The 21,546-nt window shown below is 41.5% G+C and overlaps 1 protein-coding gene across 3 annotated transcripts in view; it reads left to right on the top strand.

The window, feature by feature from the left end:
• The window catches only part of LOC147234726 (glutaminase kidney isoform, mitochondrial-like), a 30,715-nt gene that overhangs the window by 7,356 nt on the left and 1,813 nt on the right, over positions 1 to 21,546 (top strand). Inside the window, exons 3-17 of one of the 3 annotated variants that reach the window (XM_086145348.1) lie at positions 1,386 to 1,507; positions 1,897 to 2,026; positions 2,552 to 2,631; positions 3,623 to 3,786; positions 6,765 to 6,823; positions 10,334 to 10,366; positions 11,200 to 11,258; positions 11,545 to 11,611; positions 12,046 to 12,096; positions 12,186 to 12,362; positions 12,987 to 13,118; positions 14,072 to 14,164; positions 19,737 to 19,798; positions 20,229 to 20,305; positions 21,128 to 21,191. In XM_086145348.1, coding sequence (XP_086001474.1) covers positions 1,386 to 1,507; positions 1,897 to 2,026; positions 2,552 to 2,631; positions 3,623 to 3,786; positions 6,765 to 6,823; positions 10,334 to 10,366; positions 11,200 to 11,258; positions 11,545 to 11,611; positions 12,046 to 12,096; positions 12,186 to 12,362; positions 12,987 to 13,118; positions 14,072 to 14,164; positions 19,737 to 19,798; positions 20,229 to 20,305; positions 21,128 to 21,191 — 1,370 coding nt within the window. Of the gene's footprint in view, positions 1 to 1,385; positions 1,508 to 1,896; positions 2,027 to 2,551; positions 2,632 to 3,622; positions 3,787 to 6,764; positions 6,824 to 10,333; positions 10,367 to 11,199; positions 11,259 to 11,544; positions 11,612 to 12,045; positions 12,097 to 12,185; positions 12,363 to 12,986; positions 13,119 to 14,071; positions 14,165 to 14,561; positions 18,983 to 19,736; positions 19,799 to 20,228; positions 20,306 to 21,127; positions 21,192 to 21,546 lie in introns of those variants that run through there. The other 2 variants (XR_015106040.1, XM_086145349.1) reach the window with 2 other exon arrangements.

The following is a 21,546-nucleotide window of genomic DNA, read 5'->3' as shown; positions in this document are numbered from 1 at the left end:
AAGACATTTCTCACAATCCCAAGGTGACATGAAATTAATGATATAATAATAGAGTCCAAATTAAAAAGTAAAAAAAACTAGGAGGTATAAAGGGCAAACAGATACCAACTGCAGACAGTTTGGATTTCGACCTTGACAACTGATGACGTAGACATCGCGTTAACCAGCCAAAGTCCTCCAAACATCTACACCATGATTTAGGCCAGTTCTGAGTCCCGATGCAGAAGAAGAAAACCCTTTCCAGGGTTTCTGTGGGTCATTAAAAAGGTTTAAAGTCATTAAGTAGATTTAAAAAAAATTAAGGCCTTAAAGAGCATTAAAATGCATACATTGCATTGCATACATACGAATTTTAAATGCACTTGAACACGTTGTTTTTCATAATTTGTTTATATGAGGCTATGTAAACATTTAATCATTCTGATTGGAATTGTATGATGATCAGTGGTGATTGAAAGGCAGAACACTTAAAATGGCTATTGTTTACAGAGGGTGTTCTGACTGTACACAAAGTTACAACACCAGAGTTGGAGCAAAAAGGAACCAAACTAAGAAATATGCACTAATAATCATACACAAAGATCACATGTACATATCTACTACTGTGCTATTCTAAGCAAATAATTGACATTATTATAAATAAACATATCTGCAGTTGGACATTGTCATTAAATTTGTTTAAAGTGGCATTAAAAAGGTTTAAATTAGATGAGCTAATAACCGCAGACAACCTTGCTTTTATTCACTTTCAATTGAACGTGAAGCTGCACATAAGCAAATTCGATGGCTGCGTTAAACCCACCATGGATAAACCTGGAGTAGCAGGCAGCCGCACCGCGGCATTTAGGGAGAAGTTAGGGCTTCAGTGTCATGTGGCAGCACTTGAACAGACTAGGGGGAGCTTGGGAATGGATCCGGGAATGTTCAGTTCCAAGATGACTAAGGCTACATATTTTGGGTGTCTGGCCCTGCTGCTCCAGGCAGAACAGCCAAACCTTTCCACCAAACCGAGGTCTTCACAATACCTAGAGGTAATGGTTTTAGTACTCCAGAAATTGACACATTGGCTTAAGGATTCATGTTGATAGTCCAAAAGTCAAGGGGCCTCTGATTTAACCCCCCAAGGGCTAAGCAGGTTGAATCACTTCATATCCCAAAGCTCAACGTCCATTTGACGTTGTAATTTTTGACAAGAACTCTTTCCTGGCCACTTCTGAGCCATGGCAACAACACCTTAAGGCAGAAATGGTTCAAATTCACTGAGACTCACTTGTGACTGTTCAATTCCAATAATATCAGCTTTGCTAACAATGCTAACTCCAGGTTGACCAGTAAGCAGATTCTTCAAACTACACCATTTTCATCACGGTTTCATTTCAATTCAGGCTCTTAAGACCACCGGGCTTCGCACCGGAGATCCCCGCCTAAAGGAATGCATGGAGACCCTCAAGGAAACCTTGAAAAACACATCGGATGGTGTCACGCTGGACAGACACCTTTTCAAGAAGTGAGTCATGTCACCGTGTATTCAGTACACAAGGCCATTTCTTTTAAATAAAGGAGATAATCTGCATGGAAGTTGAACAGGAATTCATTTTCCTTGAAATTATGTTGTTAGCATTCCACTTCCTTTGTGGAATAGATACATTTCCCTGAAAACCTTGGATGCTGCGATGCCATCCAAGGTTTTCTTCAGCTTGAGGGTCGAGAGCGATCACCGCTATAAGGTTCACACTGCACGGATGAAACGTGATAGTGATGCGAATCTTCCTCAAGCCCAAACACCTCCTCCAACAAGAAGTTTGCCAAGACACCCCAGGCTGGATTGGCAAACTTGTCCCGTTTGTTGCATGCCACCGCTCGATCTGAGCATGCTCTCTGTGGTCTGTCTATCAGGTGTGTCCAGAGCAACATTGTCCTGCTCACTCAGGCTTTCCGAAAGAAGTTCGTCATCCCAGACTTCCAGTCCTTCTCCTCCCACATTGACGAGCTGTACGATAATGCTAAAGACCTCTCTGGAGGACAGGTGTGTCCTTGGACCCAGCACTCCATTCATGTTTCACCCAAGCCGCCGTCATCAGATCCATTGTAATCCGCTGCTATCCAGGTGTAGATCAGCCCTCCTTTAGCCTCCAGGGCTAAGTTCATGAATTCATGTCTCAATTCTAAGTTAAGAGTTCAGTATCAGTGTTTTTTCATATATGAGCTGATCATTTGGCCCTCGAAGTCCTCACAGCAAGGAGGTTCCTGGTCCGATTCTGACCAGAGACTTCCTGTGTGGCGTTTGCATGTATGCTGGGCGTACTGAAGTTTCCTCCCGCAATCCACAAAACACTTATTAATAGATATTGTAAGACTAAAATTGCACCCTGAGTGCAAGCTAAGCGGCACAGACAATGAATCACATCACACACACGCACACCTATTTCCATCACGCAGGCATTAGTTCCACACTGTTGTGAATGTTGTGGGCTACCTTGAAACAAACAAAAAAAAAAAAACAACAGCTGCAGCTAAGACCTCCACTCAGCGCTGCAGTTTTCTCTTTCAGGTTGCAGACTACATTCCTCAGCTGGCCAAGTTCAGTCCTGACCTGTGGGCTGTGTCTCTGTGCACAGTGGACGGACAGAGGTGAGGAAACACTGTGGTGTCACGTCTAGCATTTCCGTTCCAATAGAGCATGTCTGCTGTTTTCCCAGCAAAGGTCAGATCATTCCTGATCTGCGCCGGATTACACACACAACTCATAAATTTGTCTCAACATTTCAATTTGTAATGGTATATAAAATAAATTGATGATTTTGTGCAAACAGAAATGCCTGAAATTGGTAAGCCAATACAAATTAAAACCCCAAAAAACATGAAAAACTGTGACTGTATGCAAACAAACTGCAGCGCAGTTCCAAAAATAAAAGTAATAAATAAAGGAAATAAATAGCATATTTACATAATAAGCAACAGGGACCTTGTGCAAACAGACTGGAATTAAAACATTAAAATAACCATTAATTGAAAAAGGTGAGACTAAAGCTGTTCAAATAAATGGCCAGTTGAAAGCAGAAAAAAAAAAAAAAAATCTTGGAAACATAAGAGGATGTCCATAAATCCATAAAAATCTTTTAAATAGGTAATTATTCAAATGTCCAAGGCTCTGCTAAACAAATGCATATGGCAGTTTGTTTCATATATAGCCCCCCCATTTAGAATTAACGGTCAGAAGATTCATTGACTTCAGTGAAAAATGATATGGGATTATGTTTATTGGCCGAGCAAGCTCGCCACGTTCTCTCCGATAATATTCGCAGTAAAATGGTAACCTTGAAATGTTGCACCAGAACCTGTACCTTTCTGACTCACAACTTCAAAAGATGTCCTCGCAGAACGGGTTGTTCCCCTCGCCGCCTGCTGTGAAATTCCGAAGCTTCTGCGAACATATTTTGTTTGTGCAAGAGCGGAAGCCATAAAGATAAAACCAGTATTTGTGTTATCGTGCCATCGCAGGGGCTGATGGTGTACAGTCATATTATGCGCTTGTTTACATTCTTGTCTTCCCGAGTTGCTCGGCGCTCCAGTTTCTCATGGGAGTCTCCTTATTTTGTTTACGTGGCGTTGTGTTGTTCAGGCACACGGTGGGCGACACCAAAGTCCCCTTCTGCCTCCAGTCCTGCGTCAAGCCCCTGAAGTACGCCATTGCCGTTCACGACCACGGCACCGAATACGTGCACAGCTTCATCGGGAAGGAGCCCAGCGGCCTGCGCTTTAACAAGCTTTTCCTGAACGAAGAAGGTGAGCTTCTTTTCTCCTGCCCTCCATTTAGGTGCATGACCCTCGGGGTCCCTGAGGCCCGGATGATGTCAGTGATCACAACAAGTAAATCCAGTCAAACATACTGATCCCACATAATGATAAGGAGTACAATGCGGTCATTCTCAGGAATCTTTGTTTCTAAATATAACTTATTATCCCAATTTTTAATATATAAAAAAACAATGGGACAGAGAGATTTAATGGGACCCAATAGTGATAGTCTATGTTTGGAGAGGGCTTGTTTCAACTATCTGACATTATTCTGGGGTCGCCCTTCATGGCCGCCAGCATGAAAGTTAGAAAATAAAGCAGACGTCAAGATTCAAATGGAAAAAAAGAGAAAATCAGCCAACTCGTGACAACTGGGCAGCAAATCCGATGGCTCAAAGGTCATTTCGGGTGATGGCGAAGTGGCAAACAATAAAAATATGATCGGGCACCACGCTGGCCTAGGGGTTAGTGCTTTGGCCTCATAGCAAGAAGGTCTACCGGTTCAACAAGGGTTCCTCCCACAATCCGAAAACATGCGGGAGGTTCATCGGAGACCCTATATCTGCCCAGATTTGTGAACAGGAGGACGAATGTCTTCATACTTGGCTATGAGATCAACTGCGTGGAAGATAAATGGTGTAGTATGGGTGAACTGTAAAATCAAGGATGCTTCTTCTCTCGGCTGCAGTCGGTTCACTTACAGAGTAGAGACGTACAGTGTGTATATGGGTCAACAGGAAAGGGGGGGAAACTGAATAAATCAAAGCCTCTCCAGTTCAGTACGTGTTCTTTTTGCACCAGAATTATAAAGGAGTACATCATTATTAATATCAGAAATATTAGGCAATATCTGGACATGAGCTGCGTTTAGTCATGGAATGGGTTACCGTGATTCCTCAACGCCGGTCTTGAAAAAGGTCTGAGTTTGAATTCCCTAAGCTTGGGAACCCTGAACAGGTTTACGATGTGGATTACACAAGACAGGCTACATCTCACAGCTGCTATAGAAGGAATGGGCTGTGTTTTAAAGATGAACCTGGGTTTTGCTTGGTCGGATAGAGTACCTGGAAGATCTTGCTACACCCTACGTTGTTGGCCCGTTTTGCAGCTGGTTCCCCGTGAGATGACACAAGGCGTGTCAGTATCTACCTGTCCGTTCACTCGTCCTCTTGCCCTCTTCTCCCAGCAAGAATTTTGGCCGCATGTTGGTTGTCACGTCAAAACTGGTTGGAACCAGCTGAGATCCTGCTCTTTTTGCTATAAAAATTGCAAAAGGATCCAGATATTAGTCAAACTGTCAACCAGTTATAAAACCCTTTAAAAATTTAAGAACTAACTAAAATTCAAAGACATCTCATCTCAAGCAAGGAATGACTTCTAGATAATTAGGATACTTCACATTCACAGAAACTCCTTAGTAAACAGTGGCAAACTATATGTAAATGTGCTGTAGTTTCCACAAGACAATCTGTGTAACCTGAAGGAATTAGCAAGAAGCAACAAAAGACTCCAAACTGGACATTTCCAATTGTTTTGAAAAAAATATCCCCTGACAAACATATATTATCAAAACAAACCATGCCTTGCAACATTTGTACCAAGACAAATGGGTCAGTGTGAGGTTGCAGGTGGATGAGATTTTGAACCCTACTGGCTCCGAACTGTCTGTCCGTCAGTTAATCTGAGCGTGGCTGTGGCATCCATGGTGGTGTTGTGTAAGCATGCTGTGCAACCTGGAAGAATTAACTGTCCCACAGGAGCCCCCCCCCCAATGAGTTTACCTACAGACGCTGTAACTTAGGCTTGTTTCCCCCGTAAATATTACTGAGAAAGTAGCCGAAACAGTCCTTGGCCTCTAATGATAATTACAATTAGAATGCATTGGCAGAATGCCTTGACATTTTTCAGAATGAGGCAGCATAAAAACTGATAAAAAAAAACCAATTTGACACTGGGATGTGGAAACACATACTGTAGTTATCATAATTAAAAGAAAAAGCATTACCAGAATGCTTTTTCATTTTCAGAATATGACCGTGTATTTTGACTCAAAACCAAAATGACTCATTTGGATCCATGCTGCATTTTAATCTTTGAAAATTAAAATCCATTAGCAGACAGGTTTTTTTTTTTTTTTCATTTTCAGAATGTGATTTTACATTGTGACTATGAAGAACACTGCTTCCTCATTTTCATGTCTCACCCTGCCATGGCACTCCCTAACGCTGCCCGTTCTAGGCACCCCCTTAAGTTAGTGAAGAACTGAAAGAGGCTCGCTAGGCCAATGTCATTGATAACAGTATTTGTTAGGGGAGATCTGCTGAAGTCTGTCACAGCATCCCATTCACCATCCACAGAAATGGTCAGGAAATCTATGTGGTTCCGCAACTATAAGTCTTGCGTGACAGCATTAGCCATGCTAACAAGTATCAGTATCAGCTTGCAGGTAAACTGCTGAGTGTGTGCCACATTAAAGTGGCCAAACAAGCTGCCAGGAAGAAGATAGGTCACTGAGTTTTTGTCACAGCAACATTATAGGGTAGATAAATACATAAAAGTCTTCATATCATCTGTGAATCTATCTATCTATCTATCTATCTATCTATCTATACATACATATGTACATGTATACACACACACATATATATATATATATTTATGTATGTGTATGTACATATAGATGGATAGATAGATTCACAGATGATATAGGGATCAGTTAGTAGGTTCAATAGACAGCATGGGGAAGAGTGGTAAGGTCACACTGAACCCAAAGAAAGTTCCTATGGACATAAACATCTGGTTAAAAAGTGAAACCCTACATGTTAACATCTTCCTCTACTTCATTTGTATTATTGCATTTCATATTTCATCTGCTGTATCTCGGCCACGTGTATTTGTGTGGAATAGAAGTTTACATTTTTTATCGTCCGCAGTGTGTTAAAGGCACTAACCTGTTTTTTTGGCAGATAAACCCCACAACCCCATGGTGAACGCCGGCGCCATTGTTTGCACCTCACTGATAAAGGTAAGAGCACTCTCCCCCCCCTTCCTCCGTGTGTGTTTGTGTCACTGAGCTGCTTTATCAAAGTGGTTTAAATAAAGGTTGGCCAAAATATTTATGGTAGGTAAGACCCAGTTAACCCACTTTTAAGGTCTGAAACCTGTTTAGATAAGGGAATACACACATTCCTGAAAACTTTAGAAGATTAGCCATCATGTTGCTGTTAATAATTTTTGATAATTTGCCGGCCTCTTGAAGGGGCCGCTGAGGTCATGACTTTCTACAGCCGCGTGTGTTGTTGCTGCGGTGATTAAGATTTATGTTAATCCCGTAGGCCAATAAGCCTTCCCTCCTCCTCCTCTTCCCACCCACTCCCTTGACATGCTGTTAAAAGCGGTGTCGAGAGGGTTTGAAATCGGTCACTCGCCTTTTTTTTTGTTTAATTCCCCTTGCGGTCGACGCTAACTCCTCCTCAACATCACCTCTATCCTGTCACAGAATTGGATTGAGGACGAGTCCAACAAGGCAATACCAGGTCTGGTTCAGCCAAAACTAGCCCAAGACGCTGGAACACAAACGGAAATCTGTTGGGTTTTTTTCTTGTTTGAAGCCCTGGAAATAAGCCTCTTTAATTTTACTCAGTGACGCCATTTCTGGTTCACCGCTGGCTCAGCCAGAGTGCTACAAACCCCAGATCTGGCTTTTACAGTGGAAACATAACACAGGAATTCCTAAAGCTTCACATGTCAATCACCATAATGTACCTGAAGTCCTCATCTTCCAAAGGCTGATGAGACGTTTGTTTATTTACTGAAATGCAAAATATAACTGGTTGATACGGCTAACCGGCTGAGGGGTTCGACGTTCGTTCCACAAAGCTAATGGTTAACTCCCGGAGCGCTGCAACAACCTACCTGTGAATAATCAACCGGCGGGCCATCAAAACAACGGGCTGTTTTCATTTCTATTCTACTCGCATTCCTGGCGGTATGTGACTAACACCGCTCTTTATCAGTGGGACACACAAACGCACGCACATGTGAATATTTCTGATAAGCTTTTTGTCAATGGATGAGTCACTGCTGTTTGCGACAATGCTTATTGTTGTTCTATAAGCACTAGGTTTGCAGTTGTCCCGCTACAGGCATTTCTCAATTTACGATGTCCTCGACCCCGTTGTGGTTATGTCACTATCACCAATAAATTAAGAAAGTCTTGTTCCGTCTTTATGATGTCTAAACAAATCTTGCGCGGGAATTAGTTGTGGAGCGGATGAATATGCCACCATGAAGAGCTATATGAAGAATACGGCTTAATTTACAAATTTAAGGTTCTACGCCATATTAGGCTATGCTTTATTCGCTTCCTCCTTTTCCTTCAGATCGTTGTCCTTGTCAACTCCAGAGTCACCGGACTACTTGTTAGCCGGGCATACTTTTTGCCTGTATGTGAGTTCCGACTTACAGTAAAAATTGCGTTATATGGCACTGCAGGAAGCGAAATCTGACAAGCCGATGCAAAACTAACCAAGTAAGTCGGCAAAATTGTAAAATCGTTGCGATTTGGAGGAGTTTGCAGTATGTCGATAACGTGCACATTAAAACAATTGGTCGCTGCTAGCATGGCGACCCCTGCAGCGCCACCTGCAGCAGAAGAATACACATTACAGAGGGTAGCATTAGACTGGATGTGGAAATAGGAGTGGGATGATGCCAAGATGGCCAGATGGCGCAGCAGTCAACAATTTAATGTGTGAAGTCAGAGTGAAAAAAAACAGATATTAATTCTAATGCATGAAACAGACTTGATTATTGGTTTGTTTGCCTCTTCGTGCCTCATATGACTAAATTTCCACAAAAGATACAAGATATTCCCCTGTTTTGATGCAGAATAAGGCTAAAGGACATCTTTGTCTGACTTTTAGGTTAAACTTTAACAATTCCGAGGCACCCTGTTCATATCCTGCAAATGTTCAGGTGACTCTGCGAGCATGATTTTTAACAAAGTTCTTAAACACATCCCGGCAGACTCTTCATGGGAAATAGCAAATCGTATAAAACTACCTGATTGTAACCCACCCTTGAATGCTTCAGGGTTTAGCTCTAACCTGTGCTGGGGAGACTGTGGGATGTTTGCCCCCCCCAACCCCAACCCCCTTTTGTTAACATGGTGCTTGAAGGCTACATGTTGTTGCTGTTTTTGTATGTTGTTGCATATTTTCCAGACGTAGGAACTGTGGGAAATAATGACTGCTGCTGCAGGTCAAATGACGTTGGTAATTTTTTCTTCCTTTTCCATATCTATCTCCTCGCACTCTCCCACCCCACTCCCCCTTGGCCCCCCTCCTCGTCCTCTCCTTCTCCGCTCCAATCAGCCCCATAGAAAACCCATGTAGTAACTCTAACACCTCCATCAGTTTATTTATTCATTTTTGTCTATTCTTCTGCACAGTTAAGTGTAGAATTTTAAAATGTTCTGTCATCCATATGAGACGTAAGCCTCTTAAAAAAAACAAAAAAACAAGTTCAGCATTTTGAACGTCTCTTCTAGCACTAAATGTGCATGTGTGTCCATCTTTATCTGTGTGTTTTTCTTTTGTGGGACGAGGCAGCGTCAGTGATCCTCTGTCTTAAATATGTAGCAATTTTTTTTTTTTTTTTTTAGATCGCACATGTTGACAGAGTAGCTCTAAAAGCACACACACACGAAAATTCACACCATATTATTTGAAACACAACAATCCCCGGTAGAGGTCATCACGGCTCTGAAACATCAAACCTGAACCCCCCAAAACATGCCCCCCTCCCCGATTTGGAAACCACACATCATTGTAAGATTTATAAGAAAAGATCTCTGCAGAACCATGAGATTCTCGACGATAGCATTTTTCAGAGGTGATGGCTAGAAGCAAGTAAATGTAATTTTGGACCACACACACACACACACACACACACACACACACGCACGCACGCTGGATGATGCCAAAAAGAACAACACCCTATGGCAAGAGACTAAACATGAAACTGGACAGCAGGGTCTCGTGGACCTGCAGGTTCTAGTGGACCCGTGGAAACCTCTAGTCACACGCTCTGCTACCAAAGCTTACACACTCACGTACCTCTCACGTACGTCCTTAATGTGGCGACACGTGCTGAAAGCCATCTCAGAGCAATGCTAGTTTCTTTAGAGCAAAATGGACTCCGACTGAATCAGTAAGACACATTTCTCAGTTTAATAATGGCTAAGCTTAACTGATCACCATACGTCTACTAAATCGCCCTTAAGATTTCTCTCTTTGTAACCTTAATGCAAAAGCCAATCTCGTTGATATTTTGTATCTATACTCATGTGATTTTGTTTTACTTTAATTTCTTTTCTTTTTTTTTACTGTTATTATAAAAATCTGCTCACATCTGCTAATTCTTTAGAGTTTTAATTTATCAACAGTAAAATGGTCATTGTTGCTCTTGTGATGCTGAGCTGGACCTCTGCTCAGACGAATGAGCTAACAGCGTTTGTTTTTTTTCTCCTCAGCAAGGTGCGGGCAACGCTGAGAAGTTTGACTATGTGAGTATTGTCAGTGGAATCGTATACAATTTGCAAAAAGGCCTTGTAAGAAAATGGACGATTGTAGATCTTCAATGATATACTGATTATGTAAAGAATTTTATGTAAATATATTGATATAAAGCAAGGTGTGAGGAAGCCTGGATAGAAGTACGTAAAGGGGTGCAGGACATGTATGCATACTGACAGTGGTAGGGTGTGACAGAATTCAAGGTGGAGGTGGGAGTGCATCAGGGTCAGACTCTGAGTCCCCACTTGTTTGCTATTGGCTGACAAATGATGTTGGAGACATTGACGTGACATTGTGATCTGGAGTGAGAGGATGGGAATGAGGTGGATGGATAGGATCAGGAATGAATCAATCATAGGGACAGCAAGTGTTAGATTTCAGACTGAGATGATTTGGACATGGACAAAGGAGGGTTTGTGAAGATCTGAGTAGAAGATACTGAGGTTGGAACTGCCACACAGGAGGTTCTAGAGGAAGACCAGAGAGGAGATGTATGGATGAAGAGAAAGAGAACAGGAGTTAGCTGTTCAGAGAGAGGAAGATGCAGAGTGGGTTAGACAGGAGAAGATGATTCCCTGTGAAGGCAGCAGCCCAAAAGAGCAGAAGCAAATTAAATGACAGTATACTGTAAACTACTCATTAATGTTATTCCTTTTTTTTTTTTTTAAAATGACAGATTTTGTCTCAATGCGAGAGGTGTAGATGTGAGTGTGTGTGTGTGTGTAAACACTAGCCTGTTAATTCAGTTTTACACACTGGTCAAATCTGTATTTATAGCTCTCCAACCTCCCCCCTGCTTTTTTTTCCCCCCTATTTCTTTCAGGTCATGAACTTCCTGAAACAGATGGCGGGGAACGAGTATGTGGGTTTCAGTAATGCCACGTAAGTCCCTCCGGGTTCATGACAGTTCCTGTGTTTTAAATGTTTGGAGGGTTTTCGCCATGTCACCGGAACGGCCCAGCAACCAGCAGAGGGGAAGGGGTCAGGGTGACTTTGTGCTAAAAGGTTGCCAGCGTGTTCAGACATACTGATGATCACATGATACCGTTAGGCATGCCAGCGACACTGTACATGCACACATGACGTGCTGGAATTTCAACACACGCATTGCAGACGCCTCCTTCCCCGGCTCAACAGGGCGTGATGTGATCTGCTCTTTATGTGACAGATTCCAGTCCGAGCGGGAGTCAGGAGACAGGAACTTCGCCATTGGCTACTACCTGAAAGAAAAAAAGGTCTGACCTAGTCTTGACTAACACTTCACTAGCTCTATTTTTTTATTTTTTTTTTTTTCTGTTTTCACAAGCAATACTTAGCGTTAACCAGAGAGAGAACATCAACTTGATAACTGGTAAAAATCTGTAAGCCTGTAATTTGAATAAAGAATGACAAAAAAGGGACGCAAAGAAATTAGAGACTGCATTATGGAATGGTGAAATAGAATATCGAGAACAAGTCAGCTCTAAGACCATGTCATTTTTAAATGGACGGAAAGGGCTGAGTTGTGAAGGCATTGTTATGAAGATCCTTAACCTGTGTTTCAGTTCCTCTGTGACGCTGACCTACCGTGTGTGTGTGTGTGTGTGTGTGTGTGTGTGTGTGTGTGTGTGTGTGTGTGTGTGTGTGTGTATGTGTGTGTGTGTGTGTGTGTATGTGTATGTGTCTGCAGTGTTTCCCAGAGGGGACGGACATGACGTCAGTGCTGGACCTCTACTTCCAGGTCAGTATGAGCTCCACTTCCAGCGGTGTCATGCCTTCAAACCAGAGTGTCAAAATGGGGCATTCCCTGATCTCTCCCTGTTCTCTCAGTTCTGCTCCATTGAGGTCACCTGCGAGAGCGCCAGCGTCATGGCCGCCACAATGGCCAATGGCGGCATCTGCCCGATAAGTGGCGAGCGTGTGCTGAGCCCTGAGGCCGTGAGGAACACACTGAGCCTCATGCACTCATGCGGCATGTATGACTTTTCGGGGCAGTTTGCTTTCCATGTGAGTTCCTTTCTTTGTTGGATGTTTGAGACACAGATTAGAAAATGGTGCGGAACATATAGACATGAATGCATTAGGTGTGACTCATGAAGTTCTACAACGGATGATTGAGTCTGTACCAAAAAGAAAGGGGAAAAAAAAATCCTCAGAGGTAAGATTGAATATATGCGTGTTTGCGTTCACATGTGGTCTTGGATTCATTCACCAGGACCGACAGTGGATGGTTGCTGGTTTTCTAGTCACTCATCATCATCTAATGCCTTAAGTGAGAACAGTGTCCGTCTCAAATTTAGTTCCAGGATTGAGCCTTTAAGCTTCGCGTTCCCACAGGCACTGGTGAAAACCAGAAGTTCCCCAAATATCAACCATTGGTCCGCCTGCCCACACCGTTAGAAGTAGTTTTGTTCCCGATTAAAAGCACCATCCTGCGGCTACTTCGGATGTCCTTCAGCGGTATCCAATGTGTCGCCGAAGCACAATCATGAGATGCAAATGGCGTCACAGCACAACAATCATAAAACATAAAGGGAGCGTGCACCCAAGCCACCTGTTTACCAGAGTGCTCTTACCTGCTGAGATCTGCTCATCCTACATTGTACAACTGCTCTGTCTTCTGTGTCTCAGGTGGGTCTTCCAGCCAAGTCTGGGGTGGCGGGTGGCATCCTGCTGGTGGTGCCAAACGTGATGGGTATCGTATGCTGGTCGCCTCCGCTGGACAAGCTGGGCAACTCGGTCAGAGGAATCCAGTTCTGCACGGTGCGTAATAGACCTGCAAACCAAAAGGCAAAAAGTATGGGCTCATAACTCAACCGGGGACAGGACTTGATTCGTGCATCGCTTTTTACTGTTTTCAAATCACAGAGATGGAGGATTTAATGTTGCTCTTGGATTCCCTCGGGGTTGAAAGGAAAACTAAAAGTCGACCAGTGATAAAGAAATATTCTGATTCTGTTAACGGCAAAAACATTGATCATCGTTGTCTGTTCGCAAAATAGTCTAACCACTAAGTCCTGAAAGCATTTCTGCTTTCATCAAACATTCATTCATTCATTATCTGTGCACCTTCAAGTCAAAGTCAGTCAGCTTTATTGTCAATTTCTCCACATGTACAAGACATACAGAGGTTTCTCCCTTTCCCACGGTGACATAAGATAAACAGTTAAGTGCACAATAAACAAACAAACAAACTGTAAAATTCACACTGATACAATCTACTGGTACTGAGGTGGACGACATAAAATCCGGAAATGGATAAATATATTTGATTTGAATAAAGAGTACCTACCTACCTACCTACCTACCTACCTACCATACATACATACATACATACAGTCATACAACTGTTCACCCTGTCAGTCACGCGTCATATAGATACACAACGCCCTTAGCTGCTAAACTAAGCAGTGAAGAGTAGGCGCAAGCACTGTTTTCCCAGATCTGTGAGTGAAACATGGGAGGGGTGAGATGATTTTAAAACCAACCAATCGCTGGCTTCCTTCAAATGTTATCTGGGAGTTTTCCAGTCGCTGAAAATTGTGTAACAGCGTCCTTGAAGGCGTAACTCACTCAGTATATGACAGCGATCAATGATTAGCCGGTTGTCCCAAACACTGCCTGGTTTTGTTTTTGACTTGCAACAAGTGATCTGTCGGATATTCAGAAATGATGCGACTCTAACTCCAACATGTTTTGCCTTTGCGATCCCACAGGAGCTCGTGGAGCTTTTCAACTTCCACAACTATGACAACCTCAGACACTTTGCCAAGAAGCATGACCCCCGCAGGGAAGGGGGGGACCAGCGGGTAAGAACAGGCAGTGGATAGTTCATATGTGCGTGCATGTGTTTGAATGTAGGTCACATCGTACTGCGATAGAGTGCAATACCGGAAATTTATTGACTATTCCTTCAGTTTTATATTTTATGCAAATTGCTGACCGTGTCGTTTGCTTACCTTTTTCAAAATAAAGGGGAAAATTGGTAAAGTTGGTCCCACCGTCCTTGCAACTAACGATAGGAAATGCAAGGCTCGTATTATTAGTCTTCGGGGTGACATCTGACCTTTTCACAAGTAGGACTGGGATTCGTCACCCTCCTGTCGCAAGGTGGTGACGCTGCTCGCCTTAGACATACTTTGAATTCAGACGTAGCGCGTGCACAGGGGAAGGAGACTAATGTGTCATTCGTGTACATTGAAACAGCAACACTCCTTCGGACCTATGGATTACGAGAGTCTGCAGCAGGAGCTAGCTCTGAAAGCCCCCCTTTGGAAAAAGGTGTCTCCCACAGAGTCTCACCAGGACAGCTCCACCACTGTAGTCTATAGGATGGACAATGTTGCCGAGTGAATCCCATCCTCTCCCCAATCTCTTGCAGCAAAGCCCCTAGTGTATTTATGTAAATTATTTAGAGAATTATTTATTTCTGTGACGCTGTTACTGTGTCGACTGAGCGGGAAGTTTCCTTGTGGATTTTATTTTTATTTTGTGATGGAAAAATGGGAAACGCATGTTGTTTTTTTCCTTTCTCTAAAATCTAAATGAAGGTGTAGCCTCTTGCCTGCTGTCTGTCTGGTAGCATCCCATGTACAGTGTACAGGTTGATTTGTTTGTTTTTTTGTGTTTTTACTCTCGACTTGCAAAACGCAACTCCTCCCAGGAGAGGCGGCGCACTGAGTGGGGATTCAGTTTTTAATTGAACCAAAGGAAAGAGTGCGTGTGCGTGTGTGTGTGTGTGGGGACATAGACACTTACAGTGGTTTATTAGCATGTAACACAGATGAGAAGTGAACTCTGTGTCGGTAACAATGCTATGCTTCAGGGGAAAGGATTAGCTGTGAAACCGTTTTCTTTTAAGTCAGCTAAAAATAATGAGCTCTGATTTTTTTTATTGCTGAATCACCTTTTCCAGTAATAAATATTTTGATTAAAAATTAAATAAATACATTTAAAAAAATTGAGTAAAAAAAAATTGAAAGTTTCTCAGTCTTCCATTCCAAATGGAAACAGTTCTGACTTGCTTCTACGGTTCAAGATAATGAAAACGTTGTTATTTTATTTTTATTAATGTTAAGGCTGTTTATTAAGAAAATTCAGAGTTTCTTTTTCTGTTTCCCATTTTATACAAATGCTGTCCCTCTTTAGTAATAGTTAGCTGCAAGCCCAACACGGACTAACAGAATGTTCTGGAGAAGGGCAGGAACTAACCGGCATGGGAGGTGACATTATCGATCCGATCCGAACCTCTCGATTGATTTCTCTGTGTTCGCTAAACACAACAAGGTGTCACAGAACCAGCAGTGTGACCACCTGAACCAGAGGTTTTCTCAAATCTGCCAGATCACTGGAATTGAGGTTGATGCTCATTTTTCTTTATATTTTTATTTGCTATATTTCTGAGTGGTGCCAGGGGTCACCAGTTTATAGTTTGTCCACCTGAGGGCGTTAACACAGTCAATAAATCAGCTGTGGATAGTGACTGACAGATGGAAAACTCCCATGTTGACTCTCCAGTTAAAAATAAGGGTCTTTCCCATTTTTTATTAAAAGGAAACTTGTACTTTTATTTATTCTAATGAGGGTTCAAACAGGAGTGTGTGACTGTGTGTCTTTGTTGTTTCTATCCCGCTGCAGAGCTTCGCAGTAAAGTCTCGGTTTCACAAGCCTCCGCTGACAAATAGGTTAAAGCACGGAGTGACTGAAACCAGGAATTCTAACTCGTATTATTTTCCAAACCTCATACATTTTTAAAAATAAATTAAGGCAAGGTCTTAGTTTGGTCTGACTGTAACACATCAGGAACATGTGGTCATATGACTACCCACAGCAAAGCAGGAAGTCACATAATAGATATGATGTGATTGGGAAACAAAACAGTACTCTGTTTCTCACATTGAGTTTTACTGAGGCCCATTCATCCTGCATGTGAGGAAGGTACCTTGTGGTCTGCCAGGATTAATCAAATTCAAAAGGTTCTTGTCGATGTATTTTTCACGCTTTTAATTATTCACTACTTTCAAAATAGATGTGCTGTTTATTTGTGAACGTAGAACATTATAATATTAATATAAAGGCAGGTTTGAATAACTTCTTTTTGAACATTTAATTTTTTTTTCCAATATTTTTTAATTCAATACTGACATTTTTTTCTCAGTATCTCAATAAAGTAAAAATTAAATTGGGCAAATCATCTTGAAGAGTTTGCTTACAAACCTCTGCTAAGAGAAAATCAGAGAGTAGGTAACGCTGACCCAAAAGAAATGGAGGACTCAAAGTATTTTTTAACATTCCTTAAGTGAAACTCATGGAAACTTTTTTGGGTTTGTGTTTGTCTGCATGCAGGAAGTCCAGCTCAAAACATTTTGACTATCTGATATAACAGAATACTCCACCACAATTAAAAAAACAAAAGTCACATCAGACAGAATAGAACATCAGAATTTGATGTAAACAAATACTACAGTGAGTAGAGATACATCCTGATTGGACCTGATTGGATGAACACTTTTTGACAATCTGTGTGTGTGTGTATATATATATATATATATATATATATATATGTGTGTGTGTGTGTGTGTGTGTGTGTGCGTGTGCGCGCACACAGTGACTGGAGAGTTAACTTGCAAATAGAATTTAAAAAAATACATGAAATTGACAAAAGCCACTTTGAGAATGTACAATTCAGAATTAAGAATTCAATGGAATAAATGTAAATATAAAATAATTTGATTTACTAATATATTTTCTGTTTGGATTTTCAGTTCATCTCTGGCTTTTATCAGTTTTGATTGTTTTTGCAAAGATCTCCCCCACGAGACCCTGATTTTACCCCATTGCATTTTGAGAAGCATATTATTATCACTATTAACTGTTTCTTAAGATGATATTATGAAATGATTGAAAAGCCTTGTTACTAAGGACTCTTGGAAAAGGTTGGAAAGTGTGATACCGGTTTCCTTCTGGTTATTGTAGGATGCGTCGCTCCACAGCCATGGGTTGCATAGCTAAATGTCTGGTGAATTGGGTGGGTATTAGAAAGTGTCATAATGTGTGTGTGTGTGTGTGTTATTATATTTAAGGCTGGTATTTAATCCACACAGTCATTACATGTATTTCTATGTGTTTCTGTTATTTACCTGGAGGCTGCATTCAAACGGTGTCTATAAGTCCAACGATATCTAATAATCATATGCTCAGCTGTAATATTCAGGTTTGCCTTGCAAGGCGCTACCTGACCATCAGAAACACCATCAACCACGACAATTCCATGCCATTTAGGCAGCGAGGTCATTACTGTGCAATAAACCCAGACAGTTTGGTGTTTAGAAGAAGTAAAAGTTGTTTGGGATAAATAAACTCTGGCAAAGCTGCAAAACTGACGTGTCAAATGAAGTGTAAATTAAGTTTAAGATTTAGGGCAAATTCCAAAATGAGAATGCCTGTAAGTGAGGTTTTCAAATGTTTAAAAACATTGAAAAAAGGGGGGATTCCAATTTTGTGAATTTTAAAAAAAGGTTTTAAGAAAAAAATTATTCTATTGGCCAGTCTGTCTTTCCAACTTGAGTCTTTCAGTGTTAAGTCCCACCCACCAGACAAGGCTCAACAGGAAGTCAACCTTAACCTTTTATTTGTCACTCCCTCCCACTTCCTCTCGGCAAGCCAGATGCTCGTCTTTTATCTCCCGCCGCCGCGGCATCAAACTCCTTAAAAATAAGGCTGCTGCATGTGTTTCTTACGGCTGGACTTGGCTGATCTCGCCTTCATGCCACTAATCGGGGCTGACTGCATCCACCCCACCCCCTCATCTTGCTGAAAATCGAATGTGATTTAACGCCAAGGCGTCGCCATCGATCGAATGTTACTTTATGCCATGATTGTATTTGTCCTCATTACCCCTCTCATGCATGTACGATTGAATAAATGTGACCATGTAATCACCTTGTATGACTTCCCATATCTTTTTTTACATTATTTTTATCTGCATTGCTTTCTTTTCATTTTGTTATAAAGTGAATTTTCTTTCCTGTGTGACACTGAATTGAAAAATCACTGCATACATTTGTTTAGTGGCCTTGGAATTCTAAGGTTCACCCCCTGCCTGCAGCCCCCTCCGGTGATGCTATTTACTTGAGCGGCTTTTTGAAGCAAAGAAAAAAGCTAGATAAATCCAAATGAGGTATCAAAAGTACAAAACCATACAATTCCAAGCTGCCGCTATCCAACACTTCCCTGTTTTTATGTTGTTTTTCTTTCTGGCTCCTGTAAATAGAAAGTCTCCACAATGTGGGACATGTTTGTCTGACCACTTTTATTCTTGTACTAAATCTAATAAAAGCCTTTTTATCCATTGCCATTGCTCGTCTGTGACCATGGCACCAACTTTCAAGCCTCCTAACCCTCCTCAGCTGCTACCATCTTCATCAATTCCGTTACATATGATAATGAAAAATCAAAAAAAAACTTGAAAATTAGCAAGAGAAAAATAAATTCAAATTCACTGCCAAAATCTCAATTCAATTTTGGATTGTTCTTTAATTTTGCTATTATTATTGCAAACAGTTTTAGAAAATTGAGTGAACGTGTTGGTTCAGTAAGAAAAAAAAAACTACAAATTTACAAGAAATTAAGTAGAAAATGTCCGAAAAGAGCATGGAATCTAAAATACACTCCTTGATTCTTTATAACATGGGAATGAGAGTGAATAGTTGTATGTCACTATATATGGCATTGTGATTGGTGCAGGCCCCCACTTGCTGCCGTTTACCAGCTCAGGCTACGTGTTTTCAGGAAAACGCCTTGTTTTGTGCCTTGACGGCGCTGTTGTGGCTCCAGCAAGTCCGGACAGACACGGCAGCCATTACCAAATGTGCTGTGAATGCGCTTGCTGTTAAAAAGTCTGCAGAGAATTGCTTTGCTTTATAAAAAAAAAAAAAAAAGACCCAAAAAGGAATGAACTGCTCCTGAACCAGAAACTTCACATAACATACATACAATATATCTCAATGCCAGATATATATTGGTTATATGCAGACACAGAAAGACCCAGCACTAGGTTACATCTTAGTTAGCCCAGTAACTAGTGATGCTGTGTCAGCATCCTTGGGTGGATGCAGGGCTGACACATGATGTGTTAGAGGACAGTTGGACAATTTTCTGTTCTTCCCTTTGAGTCCACAAATGGTCAAATGTGGCACCAGCAACCTCTTTTAGATGTGGATACAATTATTTCCTCGCTCCTGCAAGGCTTTTAGCATTTCTGTCGTCATGGTGAGTAAAAAAAATTAAAAAAAATAAATAAAAAATGTAGGGTACGTAGCTGAGGAGTCGCAGGCCCCCGTCAAAAAAACAGAATGAGTGTCTGTCTGTCTGTGTCTCCAGGTGAAGTCTGTTATCAACCTGCTGTTCGCGGCCTACACAGGAGACGTCTCCGCCCTCAGGAGGTCAACCTCTCCCTTCTTTCCATTATTTTACGCCCCCCCCCCCCCGATCAACTTTGGTCTTCTTCTTGGCATATTTATTGTTTCCCCAAAAATGAAAAGATCACTATTAAAAAAAGCAGATTAAAAAAATTTTAATCAAGAAATCAGCCAAAACGAAGACTTGAAAGTCAAGTGAATGCCTTTTAAAGATCAAGACATTCCTAAAAAATATATAAATGAAATTAAGAAAAATTAAATAAGAAATAATCAAAAATCAGCAAGTGCTTGCCTTCATATTTCCAATTAAGTGTCCAAAACAAAAGAAACATCTTAATTAAAAAAAAAAAAAAAAAAAAACCTTAATAAAGGCTCGACAAATAAATTAAGCCATGTTGACGCAATTGTTTTGTTGTTTGTTTGTTTTTTTTTCCATTTTTTAAAACGTCTGCAGGTTTGCGTTGTCGGCCATGGACATGGAGCAGAGGGACTACGACTCCAGGACAGCGCTCCACGTGGCGGCAGCTGAAGGTAACATTTCCATTGTCGCACAATGTCACCCCTTAATCAGCTATGTTAAACCTAATAAGTCTGCGTTTCTATCTTTTTCTGTCCTACCGGCCCGCTTTCGTCCTCTTGGGTTTTTAGTTCAGCTTTTCACTGGCTACCTTAAACGTGGACTGAGAAATGACAGGGTGAATGGTTGTATCTTTCTGCATGCAATGTGGATGAGAGGGTAAATGGTTGCATATCTACATCTGAGGTATGAATGAGAGAGAAATATTGTATATTGCTACAAAAAGTAGGAATGAGAGGGTGAATGGCTATATTCCTCTACATGAGATGTGAATGAGAGGGTGAGTGGTTGCATGTCTCTATAAATCCAGGGTGAAACCCGCCTCTCGCCCAATGACAGTTGGGATAGGCCCCAGCCTCTCATGAAAATAAATACAAAAAATGCAAATTTGCAAAAAGGATCAGAAAAAAGGGTGTTAAAATTTCGCCTAAGTCTTAATCAACTGGAAAAATCTGCATGATTATACGTTAATATCAGTAATATTCATCACTGAATATGAGCAGGAAATTACTCAAAAATAGAAAGGAAACGTCAGTGTGCGTAAGTGATCGTTTCAACATGCAATCAAGAAGTCCAACTCACCAAATAAGTCATTAAAGTAAAAGAAAACAGGAAAGATATTGAATCACCATAAGGTGATCACCAAAGTATTATCCAGTCCGGTTTGCACTACATCATCAGATGAGTTTGGTAATTTTAATCGCTCTGTGTGTGTGTGTGTGTGTGTGTGTGTGTGTGGGTGTGTGTGTGTGTGTGTGTGTGTGTGTGTGTTGCAGGGCATACAGAGGTCGTACGCTTCCTGCTGGATGCATGCAGGGTGAACCCCGTGCCCAGAGACAGGTCAGTGTCGGCCCTACAACCACAGCAGATGGCAAGAGAGGCAACACTAATAACCCGCAGGGACGATAGAGAATCCAAAGCACCTGGATGAAGGGGATTTAACTTAACTTATTCCCCTTGGATTGAACGTTTTTATCGAAAACACACACAATTAAAAAAGTTGCAAACTGTTCCATCATTGAGCCAGAGTGCAGGTCATATTAAACTAGCTAAAGCAAATCTCGCGTAGATAAACGTTTTAAAGACGGGGAATGACAGGAGACGTACAGAAAGAGACGGATTACAGACAACTCGACATTCAATCAGTGATATTTGAGACAGACAGTCGCACAAACATAGTTTGTCCACAATAAAG

This window comes from Fistularia commersonii, chromosome 4, assembly GCF_037954325.1.
Source record: "Fistularia commersonii isolate RoL2024-O1a breed Wild chromosome 4, RoL_Fcom_v1.0, whole genome shotgun sequence".
Classification (NCBI taxonomy): domain Eukaryota; kingdom Metazoa; phylum Chordata; class Actinopteri; order Syngnathiformes; family Fistulariidae; genus Fistularia; species Fistularia commersonii.
This window is presented reverse-complemented; position numbering and strand designations above follow the sequence as displayed.